Genomic DNA, 20,974 nt, shown 5'->3' on the forward strand with positions numbered 1-20,974 from the left:
GTTCCATCCACATGCTGAGTGAGTCACAGTAGATGCCCCGGGGACACAGTACAGGAGGGGCAGCCAGGGATCCAAAGCCTGTTCCTGTTCCCTGGGGAGTAAGCATCAGACATTGTGCATTTGGTGAATTAGGAGAAAGAGGAGAAAACTGCAGACTCTCTTTCTCTGGCATTGGGCATTTGCTGTTAATAAGCTGGAGAACATTGCCAGTGTGCAAGGAACTCTACTAAATTTGGGGCGGAGTCCATAAAGAAGAAAGCTTAGCCTTCCCTTGTGTCCACTTGGCTAGAGACAGATTCAGATGAAAGCTGAATGATATAAGTGCTAAATAAAAGTACAAGCAACATAACGTGGGAGGTCTGAGAACAGACGGAGCATTTAGTTCAGAGCTGGGTGGGATGGGATGACCTAACCAAGGGGACCGCCTTTGAGTGAGCTTTGGAACACAATACTCATGAGTGGGGGATGGGGGGAGGACATAGAACAGAGGGCTGTGAGTGGGATGTGTGTTCCCTAATGGCGTCTCCCCACCAAGTTCTAGTGTTGTGGCTGTTTAGCCCTCTATGGGCAGGGTAGTGAACGGGCATGCGCCTGTCGCGTCTGGTACATTCCTTTCCCTATGGGCTGCTGCATTATCCGCTTGGCCAGACCTCTAGCACTCCCTGCAACCCAGCTGGATCGTGCCTGTGGTCCTTTTGTCACAAGAGTGAGCTAGGAAAACTGCTCTCCTGATTCCTCCCCAAATTTCTGGTAGTGTCACAGCACTACCAGCTCAGAGCTGGCTCATGAGAGCACACTTGGCTATATTTAGTCTGATTTTTCTAAAGTGTGGGTGCAAGAAGCTGCTCGTATAGCTTGCCTCCCAAGGGAAGAGCACACAGGGGTGGTGGTTGTTGGGTGACAGGGGGCCGCCTCACTGCCTTCTCTTTGCAGCCTTTTCCCAGGGCACCTGGTGCTGGGAGGAACCAGCTGGCAAGTTCAGTTCCTTTGTTCCTCAGCTGCTGTTGATGCTCTGGAAGGTGTTTGGTGCTATTCTGTCCAGAAGTCATTTTTATAGTCCAATGGTTTTACAGTGTCTGTGTATTAGCTGCTAATGAAGGAATGCAGATCCTGAGAGCTGGGATAACACCAACAAAATATAATAGGTAAAATAAAAGCCATCCTCACTTTTAAGTGTAGTATTTGATTTTATTCATTATGTGATTCCTTGACCTTATGAGGTTAACAGCAGGAAGTAAAAGTGATCATAATTGTTGTTGTTCAGTCACTAAGTCGTGTCTGACTCTTTCCGACCCCATGGACTGCACCATACTAGGCTTCCCTGTCCTTCTCTATCTCCTGGAGTTTCCTCATAATATGAGTGTGTTTATTCACTAAAGACTCAACACTTAATCTTTCTCCACCAAAAATTTACTTTCCACTCAACACCCACAGTTTTGTAGATTGGGCTCTCTTAGTCTGATAATTGCTCAGTTATACAACTGTGCATGCAAATTGACTGCAAAGAGAAATTTCAGATCATGCAAAAGAGGAAGAAAATTCATGGACTCTATGAAAGTAACATTGGAAAACCGACAGAATGAGACAGCTGTGACCCAATTAAGATTTGGCTTAGTTAGGCCAGGTAACCATTAAACAAGAGAAAATTGACCTACAATGCTGATTTGGTAGGAACCAAGGAAAGAATTAGACCAGCTAAGGATTAAGAGAAGTCTCTGGTGAAAAATGATGCCCTGAAATACTTTGGGGAGAAAATGATCTCCTTTATAAATGGGCTGTGAAAAGTCAAACATAAAATGAAAAATGTTTTGTCCTGCAGACATAAATCTTGTTGGAGGAGCTATATAACAAAAATTGATTTTTTTTTGTTGTTCTAAGAATTAACAGATACTTAAAATTTTAATATAAGTCTACTAAACTGGAGATAAATATCTCCATTTCTCTCTCCAAGTATCATTCAAACTGTTTCACTCTTAATTTTTGAAACTTGACTCTGTATTTCCTTCCCTCTCTTTCTACATTAGTACTTTAAAAAGTTTAAAGTTCAGATTATTTAGGTATAATTTACATTCAGTAAAATTTACCTTTTGTAATTCTTTGAGTTTTGACAAACATATACAATTTATTCAGTTTTGTAACCATGAAGAAAATCAAGTTCAATTCCTACACCCTGAAAAGATTTCTTGTTTACTTTAGTTACACTTTGCTCACAGTCTCTGATTAACATACTGTTTTGAGTTGTCTTTATACTTTTGCCTTTTCCAGAAGGTTATATAAAATATCATATACTATGATAAAATGATATCATATACTATGCTGCCATTTGAGTCTGAATTCTTTCATTTAGTATAATGCATTTGAAATTCATCATTCAGCGCTGTTAGTTGGTGAATAGCAAGCATTCCATTGAATGGATGTACCACAGTTTATTCACCAGTCATATGTTTAGAGTCTTTCCAGTTTGGGGTAATTATGAATAAATGACTGTTAGCAGTTGCATACAGGTTTTTGTGTAAACATTGTTATTTCTCTTATATGAATAGCTCAGAGTGGAAATTGAGTCTGTGTGTGTTTTAACTTTATAAGAAACTGCCAAACTGCTCTCTCGAGTTACTGTCTCATATGTATTTTTCTCAATTTGGATTTTTTTCTCTATTAATCATCTGCTCATAATGAGGACCTCACAAGAATAAGAGAATTACATTAATGGGGACAATTAGAAGGAAACAGTTTTCCAGAAGTGAGTTCCCTGAGCTATATTATGGAAGAACATGCAAGTAAAGCAATGGCAAATATGTATCTTGCTTTCCAGGTTAGTCCAGACTTCAAGGATGGATTTGGCCTGGAAACATCACTGGTTTTACATCCAAAAGAAAGCTGTTAAATTCCCTTTATAATAAAACGTAACAGGAATTTGCCATCAAGTTCTGGATATTTATTTGTTGTTTTGTTTTGGTTGTTGTTATTGTGGAAAACCAGATAAGGAATGGAGCCCAGATGAGGGAGGGCTTCCCTTTGGAGGAAAATTTGGGGAAGAACATGCTTTAGAGGCCATAGATAAGTTAAACTAGAGCAGGAAAATTTTACTTCCTATCCCTGGAAGGAATTTGTCTTGCCTGCCAAGGGGAGCTTCCGGTGGAGCCAAGGACTCCATTTTATGAAGCCTAAGAAAAGGTTAATTGATTCAATCTCTAGTGATTTAAATTTTAAGTGTGGCTGTGTGTGATCTGATTGAAAATTGGGTCTTTCTTGAGCTCTCTCTTTATACAGTGGGAGCAGTGCTTGATTCACCTGCAAAGACCAGATTTTGCTCAGCCACAAATTAGATGGAGGGCTTTTCCACAAAATTGCTTCGAAGTGCAAAACATGGTTTTGGAGTTATAATCTGGGTATGGATGCATTAGCATTTTCAGAATTTCCCAGTGGTCTTTGGGGTATTTGAGTTTGGGATAGCCCAGAATTTGTATGATACATGGTTGCCTTAATGTAGAGCTACCCTGTTTGAGGTTGTAAAATGTCAGTTTAGGGTTATTGTCTTTGTTTTTGAGAAGGTGCCTGTGCATTACATAAGGGTGAAAATATAATATTAACCAGGCTTCAATAGATGAATATTGCACTTAATTTTGTTGAGTTGCTTATTTCCCCCATGATGACAGTGGTTTATAGCTGGAGAAAAGAGAGCAACCAGTAGCCAAGAAATGGACATGCACTTCCTGGTCTTGGCTGAGTCATCACCCTTTTTTCCCTTCCATCTCTGAGGTTAGAACCAGGTATGTGTCAGTACTTTGTGATGCCTCAGTTTTTGCTTTCTGTTTGTTTTCTGCTCTCTGAGATAACTTAACCACAATGTAAAAAAAATTAAATTAAATCTGCCTGAATAAACTATAGGATTGCCCTTTGGTGTTAAGGCATCTTGGAAATTTAGGCGAGTATAGCATGTACTTCATCTTCCCTGGTAGCTCAGAGGTTAAAGCGTCTGTCTCCAATACAGGAGACCCAGGTTAGATCACAAGATCAGGAAGATCCCCTGGAGAAGGAAATGGTAACCCACTCCAGTATTCTTGCCTGGAGAATCCCATGGACAGAGAAGCCTGGAAGGCTACAGTCCACGGGGTCGCAAAGAGTTGGACACAACTGAGCAACTTCACTTACTTAGCATTTACTTCCTATAGCTTAGAAGTGAAATATTCTTCATTTTACACTCGTAGATATTTATTGAGCATCCAGTGTATGCCAGTCTCTAGCAGAATTTGATTTATTGTCCTGTAATACCATGGATAAGCTTAGGAAAAACAAGTGTTCTGAAGACAGATCTGCTTAGGTAGTGTTTCCTTAGTGATGAGATTCTTCTGGGGCACTTGGTGATAACATCCATGTTCCTCTTCTCCTCCCTTGGATGGTATGTTTTTGAGTCAGAAATGTAACTCAGTTGGTAAAGAATCTGCCTGCAATGCAGAAGACTTGGGTTCGATTCCTGGGTCAGGAGGATCCCCTAGAGAAGGAAATTGCAACCCACCCCAGTATTCTTGCCTGGAAAATCCCATGGACAGAGGAGCCTGGTGGGCTACAGTCCATAGGGTCGCAAAGAGTTGGACACTACTTAGCAACTAAACCACCACCAATACCATGGATAAGCTTAGGAAAAGCAGGTGTTCTGAAGACTGATCTACTTAGGTAGTGTTTCCTTAGTAATGAGATTCCTCTGGGGCACTTGATAACATCCACGTTCCTCCTCTCCTCCCTTGGATGGTATTTTTTTGAGTCAGAAATGGGGCCTTGAATCTAACACATGGCCTGAGTCATTCTTAGTAAGTATATTTGCAGATGCCGGTATGGGGGCAAGATTCTTAATCTAAAATCTAATCCTTGACCCCCTTAAACCATATGCACAATGTGCATATGGAGATTGTATTTTTCATGGTAAAGGGGACTGGGGCTGTCATTCTGTTCTCCAGGGAATAAAGATGAATGTGATCTTCTTTAGAACAGCCATTTTACTTTTTTAAAATATATTCTGATAAATCTCTAGTGCCAACAACTATGTCTGGCACATAGAAAGCATACAACTATTTGTTTAGTAAACAGAAAGATTAACATCTTTTCATTAGTTACTACTGGTTACTCTAAGCCAGCCTCTTGATGGCCATTCTCCAGACATTGTTGTTCAGTTGCAAAGTCTTGTCTGACTCTGTGACCCACTCATGCAACACACAGGCTTTCCTATCCTTTGCCATCTCCTGAGTTTGCTCAAACTCATATCTATTGAGTTGGTGATGCCATCCAACCATCTCCTCCTTTGTCACCCTCTTCTCCTCCTGCCTTCAATCTTTCCCAGCATCAGGGTCTTTCCCAATGAGTCAGTTCTTTGCATCAGATGACCAAAGTATTGGAGCTTCAGCATCAGTCCTCCCAGTTAATATTCAGGGTTGATTTCCCTTAGGATTTATTGGTTTGATCTCCTTGCTGTCCAAAAGACTCTCAAGAGTCTTCTCCAGACATTAGTTTTCATAATGCAATGAGATAGTTGATTTCCCAGCCCGTAGTTGAGAGACTTTAGGTCCAGAGAAGATAAGACCACACAGCTAATTGGTGGTGGGACTGGGCTTTGTTGCCAACTTTGCCATGTTCCAGTGAGAGTGAAAGTCACTCAGTTGTGTCTGACTCTTTGCGACCCCATGGACTATGTAGTCCATGGAATTCTCCAGGCCACAATACTAGAGGGGGTAGCTGTAGGAATTGAACCCAGGTTTCCTGCATTGCAGGCAGATTCTTTACCAACTGAGCTACCAGGGAAGCTTTTTCACAGTCCTGTGTTGCTTTCTGGTTTTGTTTCAGTTTGGTAGCTTGGCTGTACTTTACTAGCTGTTTGTTGGAAATGTTGATAATTTAAGGGGAAGAATAAAACAGTGTAATAAACAAAACATTGCTTATTTGGGCTCTACAGTAGGGAAAACTCTTCCAGGTTTTTAGATCAAACCTCTATGAGATATTTGTCTTGATCTCGGCTCTCTGCACTTTAGTTTCCTTCTGTGTAAGAGCCTGAGGTCTTTGGGTTTTTGTTGCTGCTGTTTATCCCTGTGGGTTTCCAGATTCACTTATGTACCCAGCACAAATGAGTGCGCATTCCTATTTGGATAATAAACATTCATTGTGCACTTGTGATAAACTCAGCTCTGTGAATAGCACTCACCGGGTGATATAAAAGAATGTAAGGCCACGAACCTTTCCTTCATGGGGCTTACGGTTGCTTCAGATTCAAGGCTTGGTTTGTGAATGTATCTTAATAAAAAGAAGAAGATATGGACTTGGGCAGAGTGGGCAGTGTAGGGGGCTCTGTTTTAAGCAGAGGGAGCCGCCATGCCCACGGCAATGGTCCTCTCACTGCCCTTGACTCCCCAGATGTTTTTAAAGGGTGTTTGTTTGTTTGTTTGTTTTGTTGTTCATCTGTTTTTTTAAAAACTTCTATGGAAAGTTTGATCATAGCCTGGAGAAACTGAAAAACCAAGGAAGCTAAAGTAATAAGATAAGGGGAAAGAAAGGAACAGAGGAACAGATGTGAGAAACATTTCGGGGGCGGGGGGGAGGTGGGGAAGACTAGGATTTGAGATTGTGTAGTTACAGGGTGTGGCAGCCACATAAGTGCTCCCAACTCTTCAGGGCCACTCTACTCCCAGTAAAATCAAGCCCAAACTCCTTAGCAGTCAGCGACCTTTCCAGACTGCCACTGCCCTCCTGCTTCAGGCTGATCTCCACTCCTTTCCCTTAGGAACCTTCCCTGATAGTTGAGGACCCCAGGGATCAGCTGTGTGCTGACTCCCTACCATACTGTTTATGCTGGTCTCCCCACCTAGAAGGTCTTTCTTCCACATATTCACTTTGCACATCCTTCTATGTGCATGTCTAAGGCAAGAGAGTAGGTGAGTAAGTCAGGGAGATTTCGTGTGTGATGCGCAGGATCACCAGTACCAGCAGTTTAAGGGATAGGATGAGGAAGGGGAGGCTGAAGGAGATGGGAAGAAGCAGTCAGTGGAAGGAGGGGTCCCATTTCAGAGTGGAGAGTCTCAGCATCACGTGATGAACTAAGACAGCCAACAAGACATGTGCTGGGAAGTACCCAGTGGTTTGGTAAAGATTTAAGGCATTCTGATGAAATGGGGAGGCAAGTCCACTAATACTTTGGGGGTGTTGAGGAAGCTACTCTTGATGCAAATGTATCCTCAAGAAATGGAAAGAAGTGTGAAAGTGCAAAGGAAAGGGAGTTGTGGAAAGGGAGTAATTATGGAAAGGGAGAGATCAAGGTCAAGGGAGTTGTAAATATTGTGAAAAGTTGGAAGAAGGAAAACAAGGGGGTCTCATGTAGGTAGGAAGCAGTTCAAAGCCTTTCTAGTTTGTGTGTGAATTGACCCCGTGGAGAGGGAGATTTTGAAGATACAAAAGATAAAAGGGGTAACCTTTAGAGCAAGGGCCATCAGCACCAGCAAGAGTTTAGCTATATTATGTCTTGGAGAAGGTGTTCCTTCTGGAAAGGGTGGTTGGTACAGGTAAGGAATGTTATAACTATAAAATAAAACACATGACTGTTAAAGATATTACTACCTGTACTGTGATAGGCACTGTTCTAAACTTATCACATGTTAATTCATTAACCTTCACATGAATCTTGTGAGGTAGGTACCATCATCATCCCTATTTACAAATAACAAAAGAGGTCCAGAGATGTTAAGTGACTTGCTGTGGTCACTCAACTAGTTCATGGTAAAGCTGCAATTTGATTAAAAACAGAAGATGTTTGTGACTTCCCTGGTGGTCCAGTGGATAAGACTTCACCTTCTAATGCAGGGGGTGTGGATTTGATTCCTGGTCAGGGAGCTAAGCTCCCACATGCCTCGCAGCCAAAAAACCCAAAGGTAAAACAGAAGCAACATTGTAACAAATTCGATAAAGACCTTAAGAATGGTCCACATCAAAAAAAAAAAAAAAAAAAGTCTTAAAAAGATGTTCATCCCATTTCCTAGTTAGGACACTTTGGGGAATACTGGATTCAGACATTATCATCTTCAGAATTTTTTCAATTATGAGACTATTAAATGATCACCTACTAATATACTGTTATGTCAGTTATATCAATGAAGATTTTTTTAAAGGATGATCTCTAAGGTCATCCACTGACATTGTCAGTGGGTCAGTGACAATTTCTTGCCTGAGTTTATTTTGTAATAACTAATTCTAGGTAGGACAAGGATGGAATTGAGGACTTAGAATTCTCAAATGTTGAGAGGGGATGATTTTCAGAACATGAGTCCTCTTCTGGAGAGGTTAGGCTTTGTGGGGGTGGGTGGGGGGTGCTTGCCTGTGGAGCAGGGGTTGAGTGTACAAGCCAGCCAGTGGATACCCCAAGGGCACCCTCATTCTGCACCCTGGTTTCAGGGTTTCAGGAAAATAACGGCAAGTAGAAGTGATGTCAGAAAGGTGAAAAAAAAAAAAGGTGAAATGACGCTGAAAATAAACTTGGCCAACTGTTCGGTTTTGCCAAGACGGGAACATCTTCTCCATTTCCTTCCATCTCCTGCCTCCTTTCTGCTTTTAATGACCTTAAAATTTAGGTTTCCAGGGTGCTGAGGCCATTGTCCCTGATTCTAATGATAAGGGAGAGTGATTTTCCCCAGCTAATGTTCCGTCTATTGCTTGCTAAGTGCCTCTCTACAAACCCACGGAGCTCCTGCCTCCCTCTGACCTGCTTTGCCTGGCCAGGGTTTCTTAACTGAAATTCAATCGCTTGGCTTTGGCACTGCACGTTTGCTGGGGCTCACCCCAAGGCCATCATCATTGCAATCCTATTGCCCTGGCTTGCCTTACCGAGTACAGCCTCTCATTGGAGCCACAGCTGACCTATTGGCAGCTGGACCACGCGCTCCTGTTCCCGTTTCATAAATTAGGATGTGAAGGCTGTCTTGCCCAGGGTCACATAACTCATTAGTGATGGAGCTCAGATTTAGAGCTCAGTGTCTCAAGTCTTTTTTATTGTGGCCTCTGTAATTGCTGCAGTGATTTGGAATGGATGGTACAGTGCCTACTTTGAAGTGGGATACTGTAAAAGAGAGCAAGAATTTTCTTCAATTATGAGTGAAGGCAGCCAGAATGGAACCTGAAGTCATGAACTTCCTTGGAGGCCTCTAATCCTTGGCTCAAGTGATAAGTTTCTCTTTCTCTCTCCTAGTATTTTATTGATTCACTATAACTGTATCTTCTAAATAGTCATATGAAAGTAATATTTAAACACTTTTCAGGTACGAAAATTTTTCCTATTTATCCTAGAAAGGAAAAATATGAAAACAGAGATAAGAAACTAAGAATAACAATAGTTAACATTTATTAGGCACTTGCTGATATTAGCAGCTGGGACTGCTTCTCAGCCAACATACACTGGTATAACTGTTATTGGTTGTTAATAGACAAGGACTTTCCCGATGGATTGGGGTCCAGGCCATACTGGTGGTCTTAAATACTCTGACTGTTCCAGTAGCCTTACAAGATGGTTGTTAATATTCATTTCCTACATAACAAAATTAAGGCCCGGACAGATTAAATAACTTCCCCCAAATCATTGTTGTTCATTGTTCAGTCACCCATTTGTGTCTGACTCTGTGACCCCACGGACTGCAGTATGCCAGGCTGTCTTGTCCTTCTCTGTCTCCCAGAGTTTGCTCAAACTCATGTCCATTGAGTCCGTGATGTCATGCAACCGTCTCACCCAATGTCACCCCTTCTACTCCTGCCCTCAATCTTCCCCAGCGTCAGGGTCTTTTCTACTAAGTTGGCTATTCACATCAGATGACCAAAATACTGGAGCTTCAGCTTCACCATTAGTCCTTCCAACTAGTATTCAGGGTTGATTTCCCTCAAGACTCATTGCTTTGATCTCCTTGCTGTCCAAGAGACTTCCAGGAGTCTTCTCCAGCACCACAGTTAGAAGGCATCAATTCTTTGGCTCTCACAACCGTATGTGACCACTGGGAAGACCATAGCCTTGACTATACAGACATTTATCAGCAGAGTAATGTCTCTGCTTTTCAACACACCGTCTAGGTTTGTCACAGCTTTCCTGCCAAGAGGCAATCGTCTTCTGATTTCATGGCTGCAGTCACCATCCTCAGTGATTTTAGAGCCCAAGAAGAGGAAATCTGTCACTACTTCCACCTTTTCCCCTTTTATTTGCCATGAGGTAATGGGACCAGATGCCTTGATCTTAGTTTTAAGCCGGCTCTTTTGCTCTCCTTCAGCCTCATCAAGAGGCTCTTTAGTTCCTCTTCACTTTCTACCATTAGAGTGGTATCATCCACATATCTGAGGTTGTTGGTGTTTCTCCTGTCTATCTTGATTCCAACTTGTAACTCATTCAGTCTGGCATTTCTCATGATGTGCTCAGCGTATAGTTTAAACAAACAGGGTGACCAGCCGGTAAATGATGGATCAAGAATTCAAACCCCAATTGGTGCCCATTCTGTTGCTATTAAACAAGGAGGCCACCCTGATACACCCAGTAGATCACCCTGGGAGAGTTTATATTTCTTCCTTGACTTAATGTAGGTAATTGATTGTACCTGGTGTAATTTTATTCTGCCCCCTTGCTGCTGCTGCTAAGTCGCTTCAGTCGTGTCCAACTCTTCGCGACCCCATGGACTGCGGCCTTCCAGGTTCCTCTGTCCATGGGATTTTCCAGGCAAGAGTACTGGAGTGGGTTGATATTGCCTTCTCCCTTCTGCCCCCTTCTGTTCTTAAAAAATGTCTGTAAGCATGATGCTCAGTTTCATTCTCTTCATATGCAGCACTACTGAGCTCAATGATTAGAGCTCTTGAGAGGGCAACAGATACGTAACTGTCCACGTTTCTCAAGGTATCATCACAGCGCTAGTCCTGTAATTTGTTTATGGTTATTGTCAAGGTCACAACCATAGAAAATACATTTTATAATGAAAGGTGTATGTGTTTTGGGCTTCTCTGGTGACTCAGATGGTAAAGAATCTACCTTTAATGCAGGAGACCCAGGTTTGACCCCTGAGTCGGGAAGATCCCCTGGAGAAGGGAATGGCTGCCCACTCCAGTATTCTTGCCTGGAGAATTCCATGGACAGAGGAGCCTGGCGGGCTACAGTCCATGTGGAATGAGAAATCTATGCAGGATGAGGACAAGATCCAAGTTAATTGTAGAACTCAGAGTTGTAACAGTTTCTTTTTGGTTATGTCTGTCAACTTCCCATCAAATTTTATTATAGCTTAGTGATTGATGTGCTTTGATTATTGCCAAGGCATTTTATTCTTAAAAATGTTCTTTTAACAAGGTTTTCTACCTTTGCTTCTGAAGTTTCATCTTGGTCTCCTAGTTTGTCTATCTAGTTATTCTCTAATGTTGTGGTCCCCAACCTCCAGGATCTAATGCTTGTTGATCTGAGCTGATATAATAATAATAGAAATAAAGGACACAATAAATGTACTTGAATCATCTGGAAACCATCCCCCCCAACCCCAGTCTGTGGGAAAAGTGTCTTTCACAAAATCAGTCCCTGGTGCCAAAAAGGTTGAGGACCACTGCCCTAATGTCTCATTGATATTTTCTTGTTTATACTATGGAGGATGTTCAGCCATTTTTATTCTTAACTTTCTAAATCTTTGATCATGTTCAGAATCACTTATTTTTATATTCAGCTACTACTTAACTGTGTCCTCCAAGTGCTGCATGAATGCTCAGTCTTGTCCAGCTCTTTGCCATCCCATGGACAAAGAGTCCAGGCTCTTCTGTCCATGGAATTTTCCAGGCAAGAATACTGGAGTGGGTTGCCATTTTGTCCTCCAGGGGATCTTCTCAACCCAGGGATCAAGCCCACGTCTTCTGCATTGAGGGAAGATTCTTTACCACTGAGTCACCTGGGAAGCCCCCTAAGTGTTAGATATTTGTAAATTAGGGTTACATTTGCAGATAATGAGACATGCCTTTTTTTTTTTTTAATAAGGGAGTATAGACAGATATTCTCTACCATTTATTGAGGGTTTATTATCCACCAAGGATTGTGGCTTATAACCATTTTTTATAATGCCTACTACAATATATGTATTCCCATTTTGCATATGAGGAGACAAGCTTTGGTTAAGTATTTGTATGAGGCTACTCAATAAAAGAAACAGAATGAAGCCTGTATATGTATGTATGTTTAAGAACATCATCATAGTGTCTAAATTCTTTGAGTACTTACTATGTGCAAGGAAGTGTATTAAGCACTTTATAAACTTTGAGATTTTATTTTTATTAGTTTTGTGAGCTTAATTGCAAAATGAGTTATTTCCTTTTAAAAATTGCTTAAAATGAGGTATTGTTTTCTTAATGTCTATAAACTTATCACTAATTCCAAACAAAAATTTGTTTATTAAAGCTCTTCTCCATACCTTCATATGGTATTCTGTCAATCTCTTCTCATTGAAGAAAAATTTCCCCAAAGGATTCTGGCTGTTTTTAAGCAAGTCCATCTGTAGACTTGCTTCAGAGCTGTCGTGTTTGGATTTCCTTCCAGCAGTCTCCTTGGGTTGCCTTTCTTGGTGTCTGTGTTATATTCCCTCCCCCAGGACCCTAGATCTATCTCTTACCTTGTTTCCACCTTCATTTTGATGGGCCCCATCCCCCTGTTAGCCCTGAGAAAAGGTACATGGGAAGCATACTTTTGAGAACTTAGTATCTGATAAGGTGTGTATTCTGCCCTTGTATTTAATTGATAAATTGATTAGACTTTTAAAAATAAGTTGAAAATTGCCTTCCCTCACAATTTTGAAGCCTCTAATATCTTCTAGTTTCCAGTCCTGGTTTTGAGAAATCTGAAGCCTTACCATTCTTGATCATTGGTATGACATTTTTTTGAAATTATTAAATCTTCTTTCTGTTTCTAGTGCTGAGAAACTTGATGAGAATACGCTTTGGTGTGAGTCTATTTTTATCCATTGCATTGTGTACTCAGTGGTTTTTCAAAGTAGAAACTCATGTCATTCATTTCTGAGAAGTTTTTTGAATTATTTATTTGATTTCCTTTTATCCAATTCATTCTGTTCTTTATTTCTCTGGCTGCTATTTTTGAGATGATAAATTTCCTGGACTGGTTCTTATTTTTGAAATCTATGTTTCCTATTTCTCATCTCTGTTCTTTTTGTTCTGTTTTCTGGTAGATTAATTTTATCTCTCAAACTTCTATGGCACTTATAATTTCTACTATCATTTTTAACTTTCCAAAGAGATTTTTTTTTAGTTTTCTGAAGTTTTTATAGCATCCTAATCTTGTTTTGTGGATGTAATCTTTTTATATTTTATTGAGGATATTAATGCTAACATTTTTATTTTTTCAACTGAAATTTATTTCACTCTGATTTCTTCCAGTGCACTGTTCTTTCTATTCATTCTGGTCTTTTTTGATTGGATATTGTCAGATGTTTACAGATATTAGGCTTTCCTTATATTTAAATAGCCCATGCTAAAAATTAGGAAGATCTCTATAAATTGGGTCTGTCAATCATGGTTTTCATTGTAAGATGAATTGGCTGGATATTTTTTAGGACAAGGGAGTGGGCCATCTTATGTCAGGACTTCTAGGGGTCTTTTTGTTGTAGGTCGTGGTTTGTTTTTAATTGGGCTGGGCTGGTTAGTTACTCAGACGACCCAGTATTCAAACTCTAGTACCTGATTGCTGAGTATAAGCCTTGTCACCAATTAACTTCCATTATCTAGGTATATTTTATTATTTTTAAGAAAGTTGGCAATCTAAGCGTAGATTTTCTAGGAATGCCCATTTCTGAAGAGGATTCTTTTAACCAGAAATTTTCTTCCACTACAATTATAACCTGTGTGAGTTCCTAAAAAGAATAACTGATGCATAGTAGGTGCTCAGAAAACAACTGTTGCCTGAATTCGTATTTTTCTCAGCACATCAGGCTTTTTGAACAATATACAATGGGATGAGAAAAAAGCCTTAAGTTTCCTAACTTCCATCCTCGTGCTATAGTGTACATATAGTCACTCAGATTTGACAAAAGCAGTCAGGCAAACTAACATATTAATAGATTCAGCCCTGAGAGAGAGTGTTCTGTTTATGGAACTTCTTGGAGTAAGAGTGTATTTTATATTTGAGATCAGGGGTTGTTGTTGAAGTGGCAGCCAGCTATAAGTCAGCCTGTGGCTCAGATCACAGAGCTGTTCCTCTTAGGAACCTGCAGACCCATGAGTGTTCAGATGGCGGCATTTTGGAACTTGATTTAAGCACACATTCTGCTGACTGCTTCCTAGAGACTTGCCCATCTGTTCCTTTCTGCTGATTGGGTCTTTTTGAACTTAGATTTCCCCATGGGTCTCCCACAGCTGCCTCTTTCTATTCTGACCTAGCTTTTTCTCCTCGCTTGTCCTCTGTGTCTTCCCACCAGTTCTTCATCATTGGGGTGGAAATGGAGGAGAGCTGGGTGATGCTGAGCTGGCATCTATGGAAGAGCCAACTGTGGAACCCAGAGGACTCGCCTGTTGGCATGACCACGTGCTCTGTGGTGACGCCTTTGTCGTCTGTTTGAACATCTGGGTTCCCAGTCTCAGGGAGCCACCAGTAGGTCAAGACTCCCTGAAAGAAGAAGGAGGTGAGCAAGACCTCTCCCCTGAGGGCAGTGAGACCACCATGTTTAAAGATAATCTTTCAGAAAAGCTTGAACTTAGATTCAGTCAGCCAACCATGTTGGGTTTGTCAAGAGATGAGAGGGGAAAAAAGGGTAGTGTACAGAGAAACAGGGTAACAATGAGGAGAGTATGGTGTCTGGAAATACATAAAGAAGAATCATTCACTAGGTATGGAGGAAAATAAATTACCCAGTTAACAAAGCTTTATTAAAAAATTAATTTATCCAGTTACAAAGACCTAAAAGCATAGTTTGTTGCAAACCTGAAGGCTTTAAAATTTTTTTTACACAATTTGCTATGTTCTGTTACTATCCTAGAGGGAGATACTATTAGAAATTCAAGAATTAAAAAATGCAACATAGCAGCATTTCCTTACCAGTCAATTTAACCTTTTAAAATAATCACAATTACACATTTATTACATATACCCTTTGGAAAGTAGAAAGAAAAAAATATTATCCAGGGACCTAACTTTGAAAGACAGCCACTGTTAGTATTTTCTTCTAGGCTTTTTCTTTGTATGGTTTTTGGTTTTGCATAGCAGGCATAAGGCATTTTACTTGCCTCATGGTAGATTTTTTTGGTCTTCAATTGGAGTCCACTGTGGTTATATTCTGATAATACATGTCTGTGATTTATTCTTTTCTTGTCATGAGGCTGAATAAGCAGTGCTTTAGTTCTTGGCTTGAATAAATTCTTTATATGCTTTTAACATAAAACATTGTTCAGATTAGAAAGTGAATAATCCTTAGAGCAAAGAAGTATGATGTATGTTTCACAACCCTTTTTTTAAAAGTATCAGATCTTTTAAAAAAAAGTCAGAAGCACAAAAATGGCTTGGGGAAAATGTGTGAAACAAAGATAAGATTTTTAAGGTTTCCAGATGGGAGGCAGTCTCTCAGGGGCCCTAGGACACATCATAGATGCCTAGCATTGCTTATTAAATAGACAATAATTTTTATTACATATAACATGGTGGTCTCAAGGCAGAGAGGGAAACCTTTATCTTTTCCCTTGGAAAAGGCACGGAAAAGAACAGTTGAGTGTAGTAGAGGCACTGCTGAAGCCAGGTGGAAATTTTGGCCCTGCCCTCACTGCTAACTAGTTGCTACATCAGAGGCACCTGCCCTCAATATCATAACCAATAAAATGAGGTGGTTAAACTATATAATTTTAATAAGTTTCTCTCCTTCTCTGACTCAATGAGTTTATGATCCTGAGACCAAACACTGAGAATATAAAGATGCAGAAACCCAGCAACTTGACTCTTCCTTTTCCTCTTCCTTTGCATCTAGTCAGTTACCAGGTTTGACCCGTTTTACTCTCTAAGTAAGTCTGGCAAATGACCATCCTAGGACAGAGTTATGCTCATTAGTTTACGGATTTATTGCTGCCTTTGTACTGCAGCTTCCCTGGTGGCTCAGGTGGTAAAGAATCCGCCTGTGATGCAGGATGGAGAAGGCAATGGCACCCCACTCCAGTACTCTTGCCTAGAAAATCCTATGGACGGAGGAGCCTGGTAGGCTGCAGTCCATGGGGTCGCTGAGGGTCAGACACGACTGAGCGACTTCATTTTCACTTTTGACTTTCATGCATTGGAGAAGGAAATGGCAACCCACTCCAGTGTTCTTGCCTGGAGAATCCCAGGGACAGGGGAGCCTGGTGGGCTGCTGTCTATGGGGTCGCACAGAGTCTGACACGACTGAAGCGACTTAGCAGCAGCAGCAGTGATGCGGGAGACCCTGGTTTGATTTCTGGGTCAGGAATATCCACTGGAGAAGGGATAGTCTATCCACTCCAGTATTCTTGGGCTTCCCTGGTGGTTCAGCTGGTAAAGAATCTGCCTGCACTGTGGGGGACCTGGGTTTGATCACTGAATTGGGAAGATCCCCTGGAGAAGGGAACAGCTAACCACTCCAGTATTCTGGCCTGGAGAATTCCATGGACTGTGTAGTCCACAGGGTCGCAAAGAGTCGGACACGACTGAGCAACTTTCACTTTTGTACTGCCATGGCAGAGTTGGGCAATTGCAACACTGTCTGGTTAGCAAAGCTGTAAATATTTACTATCCAGACTCTTGACAGTAAAAGCTAATCAACCCCTGATCTAAATAATTTACAAACACATCTCCTCTCATTTTCACTACCATTGTCCTAACTTAGGTCTTCATCTCTTCTCACCTGGAGAACCCAAGAGCCTTAATCTTAGGGTTTCTCATTCTAGTTTTGAGCCTCCCAAATGTGTTGCATACAGATACAGAATAATTTTTTAGAAAAAATTTGAAATGGCAGTTTGCTTGCTTAAAACCCTCAAGGGGCACCCTGTTGAACTTAGGATAAAAATCACAGTTCCTTACCTAACACACAGTTTGAAAACCACTCCACTGACATCTGAAGACCCTTCTAGTCGTGGGACTGGGAGTTTGTTTGATGTGACATATGTGATATGAATTTCAGCCTTAGAAAACCCAACCTAACTCAACCAGGCTTGAGTACAAAGAGGCTTTATATTGGCTTACCCAACTAAGAAGCCTGGTAACAGATCTGGATGAAACCTTTCCCAAGGCTAGGTTTCCAGTTGTGTCTCCTGAACTCTGTTTCTCTGTTGGCTCCTCTGCTGTGGTAGCCCTGTTGACACAGTGGCTTTCATCTTGGGAGGTCAGGCCTGCCATAGCCGTTCCTGCCTCATAGCCTCCTGTGGACACATCTTTTCCCACACAAGTGCAGAGGTCTCTCTGATTGGACAGCATAAGTCATGTGATCCAGGGTAAGGGACCGTGCTGAGGGGTTTAGGGCCAGGGCCTGTGCTTGAGCTCAGGAATTGGAGACATCCCCCCTGAACTGTAAGGAGTGGGAAGAGGAGGAGGGCATTATCCCCAAGGAAATATTGGGCTGTTGTGGAGACAGGATGGAGGTGGACTGGGACAAAATAACCAAGATTCACTGAGCATGCCATGAGCAGGAGCCCTTTGACAGTCAGGCAGTAGTAGTTACAATGAGTACCTGGAGAGGCAGACTATCACAAGATCTGGGAACTGTGATTGCCTTTCTCAGTGGTTCTTAATTCTAGCTCTTCATTAGAAGGACTAGATGCCTGGGCTCTTCGAGGACCAGTGAACTTGGGAGCTCTTTCTGGTTGGCCAAGTAAGAATGATTTAACAAGTTCTCCAAGTGACAGTAATGTGTAGCTAAGGTGACACATTGACTGGGCTTACATCCTGACTTCATTTACTGGTCTATGGAATGGGAACAATTCTATCGTCCATCCAGATTTGGGGAATGAATAAATGAGGTGATTCTATCATCCATCATCCAGCCCAATTTGGGTGATGTATGTAAGGAATATAGCCTACCTACTTACTCAAGTAAAGGGTAGTTGATTTTGTTGTTGTTGTTTTTAAATAAGGGCACCGGTTATGTTGGATTAGGGCTCACCCTCATTGCCTCATTTTACCCTGATTACCTCTTTAAAGGTCCTGTTTCCAAATATAGTTACATTGGGGCTTAAAACATTAGTATATGAATTTGTGTGTGTGTGTGTAGGGGGGTCACAATTCGGTCCACAGCAGGTACTGATCTTATCATTCTCTGATGATAGCTAGTGTTTCTCTACCCAGAAAAATAGAGACATACATACATGTTTATGGACTTGCATATGTTTATGGACTTTGAAGATGCCTGTTAAAAAGGAACATTCGAAGCAGCCTTGCAGAGGAAAACAGATACCAGAGACAAGGAGGTGTGTAAAAGAGGACAGGCCCATTCATTCATTCACTTACTCATTTAACAGTTATTTGCCGAATGCTGTTGCATGAACCGGGCCCGGTGCTAGGGTTATAACAGTGACCCAGGCAAGGCTCCTTTGTCTCATGACTTTTTTTTTTTTTTAATTTCTGGAGTCGGGCAGTTAACGCATCCACAATTCTGTATCAGAGAGCACCTAGTGCTATGTGTTAGAGAATCGAAATGGAGTGATGGGGTGGTGTTTGCCTGGGAAGCTATTTAGATTTTGTGATCAGGAATGTCTTCCCTGAGAAGATGCTGCTGAAGTGGAGGCCTGAATAACAAGGAGTCAGCCGTGCACAAAGGGGCAGAGGGTTGACGGCTGATGAAACGCCTGCTAGTCCCCGGTTTATTTTAGTACCAGCTGGCAGAGCCACCTCCTCCAGCACCAGCTGCTTCTCAGATTCCCTTCTGCTGCCCACAGAGCCAGCCTTCAGGATCTGCTCCGAGATGGGCATGGCTCTTGTGGATTGCTCTCCTCGCTCTGGATGTCTTTCTCTTATCCTGTTGCAGAAATGTTTAGGTCATGTGTTCAAAGCGGGTGAAACCCATCGAGGCAAATATCGGTGCCTCTAAACTCTCATTGACGTTCCCAGAGCTTAGTCACTATTGTCTCCTGCCTGAATTAGAGTTACCACCGTAGGAAGAGAAGTTGGCTTTGGTGTTGTGGTAAATGCATAAACAATCATTGTGCTGTGTAACAGCACAGTTGTGCTTCCATAACCACATGGAATTAAAGGGACCTCAAACAGCACCTGGATGGGATGGAGAAGACTTTCCCTAGAAGCTGCATCCTGAAAGATCCCCACTGGCCGTAGGATAAACAGCAGAATCCTACTGTGGCTTTCAGACTCCTGTGGGTCTGGCACCTGCCACCTTCTCTAGTTCTCTCTACCTCTCGGCTAAGAAAGGCTGGGATCAGATCTACTCTGTGTGTCTCATCCTAGGGCGAAGTTTGAAAGAGCAGTTGCCTCTAGGCATGCCCTTTCCCTGCTTATGACAAGTGCCTGTGAAGCCAAGCAAACTTCATAGCATGCTGAACTCTGTTGCTCACATCTCCTACACTCACATCCACTGGCCAAATGAACTCACATGGTCAAGACCAAAGTCATTGTATAGGAACGTATTCTGCTCCGAGGGTAGGAGAGTGAATGTTTATCAAGCAGTAATCTGATCCACTCCAGCAGCATGAGTGCTTGGAGAAGGAAATGACAACCCACCCCAGTACTCTTGTGTGGAAAATCCCATGGACAGAGGAGCCTGGTGGGCTGTAGTCCATGAGGCCGCAGAAGAGTTGGACGCAACAACTAAGGCAATCTGATCCACCCTAGCAGCGTTAAGTGCTTAGAAAAGTGCCCATATAGGTTGACCTAAATTAGAAACAATAGTGTACTATCTAACAATCTAATGTCCAGAAGTGGGAAAAAAGTTTGTCAATATATTCACAACAGAGTTGAGGAAAGATTTTTATATAGGGTGAGACGAGCATGTCAGTAGACTTTTGGGAGGAATGAGTAGGCTGGTTGAAAATGGAAGGTGGGGCAAAGCTTGAGGATTCCACTGAAATTGGAAAGCACGAACTTAGAGCAGTACCTTTTTTTCTTGTGGTTTTTAATAGCAGCAGCCAAGAAGGCCAACAGTTGGATTGATAACTTTCTGTGAACTGAACTTTATGTGCTTGATCCCCACTCCCTTCTCCTCTCTAATCTTAAGGAGAGACTGAGATAGCGTAACAGTTGGTGTTTACAATGTTTTAATTGCTGTCATATTGAGAACTGACTAGAAACATCTTTAGAAATAATTTATACCACCATAAAATGAATTGCTAATCTTTCAGAGAGTATTCTTTAGCATTGTTTTTGTTTGTATACCAGCCAAGAAGAGCTAGACCAATCAGTGAAGAAACTGCTAAAATATTTTAGAAGCATTGTCTGATTTGAATAGCTAAGTGGGAATATAAATCCTTTCTCAAATACTCAGTCACACTCGCTGCTATTCGCTTGTGGTTTTGTCATCATTGTCTCCTAGGGCAGTGTGCGTGTATGTGCTTAACATGTCCACAACATACCCACCCACCAGTGCTCAGTGGTGGGACTCAGGTGGGAACATAAGGGCAGTGGAGTATGTGTTGACTTGTACCAGCAGGCGTTGTTTATAGTCCTTATGGTGAGCCCAGTATTGAAAGCGACAAAGGTAATGATGTTGATAATTAACAACATGATCCATTTGATGCCTAAGTTTTGAGTGGTGACTTGAGGTGGTAGCATACTGCCCTGAATGATGAAAGAAAGCTTTGGGAATTCAGATGAAGTGATACAAGTATGTGTTGGGATAGGGGAGAGGGTTTTAATGAGACTTAAACTGTATCTTTGACTCAGGTGATAAAGAATCTGCCTGCAATGAGGGGGACCCAGGTTCGATTCCTGGGTCGATAAGATCCCCTGGAGAAGAGAATAGATACCCACTCAGGTATTCTTGCCTGGAGAATTCCATGCACAGAG

The 20,974-nt window shown here is 41.7% G+C and overlaps 1 protein-coding gene across 5 annotated transcripts in view; it reads left to right on the top strand.

Moving 5' to 3' along the window:
- SAMD12 (sterile alpha motif domain containing 12) overlaps positions 1–20,974 on the top strand; it is a 448,904-nt gene that overhangs the window by 5,777 nt on the left and 422,153 nt on the right. For 2 of the 5 annotated variants that reach the window (XM_070802750.1, XM_070802751.1), the window contains exon 1: positions 14,462–14,654. The exons of 1 other annotated variant lie outside the window; for it this stretch is intronic. In XM_070802750.1, coding sequence (XP_070658851.1) covers positions 14,507–14,654 — 148 coding nt within the window. In that variant the 5' untranslated portion in view covers positions 14,462–14,506. Of the gene's footprint in view, positions 1–14,460; positions 14,655–20,974 lie in introns of those variants that run through there. 2 more of the 5 variants (XM_070802749.1, XM_070802752.1) reach the window with 2 other exon arrangements.

Source organism: Bos indicus, chromosome 14 (assembly GCF_029378745.1).
Source record: "Bos indicus isolate NIAB-ARS_2022 breed Sahiwal x Tharparkar chromosome 14, NIAB-ARS_B.indTharparkar_mat_pri_1.0, whole genome shotgun sequence".
Taxonomy (NCBI): domain Eukaryota; kingdom Metazoa; phylum Chordata; class Mammalia; order Artiodactyla; family Bovidae; genus Bos; species Bos indicus.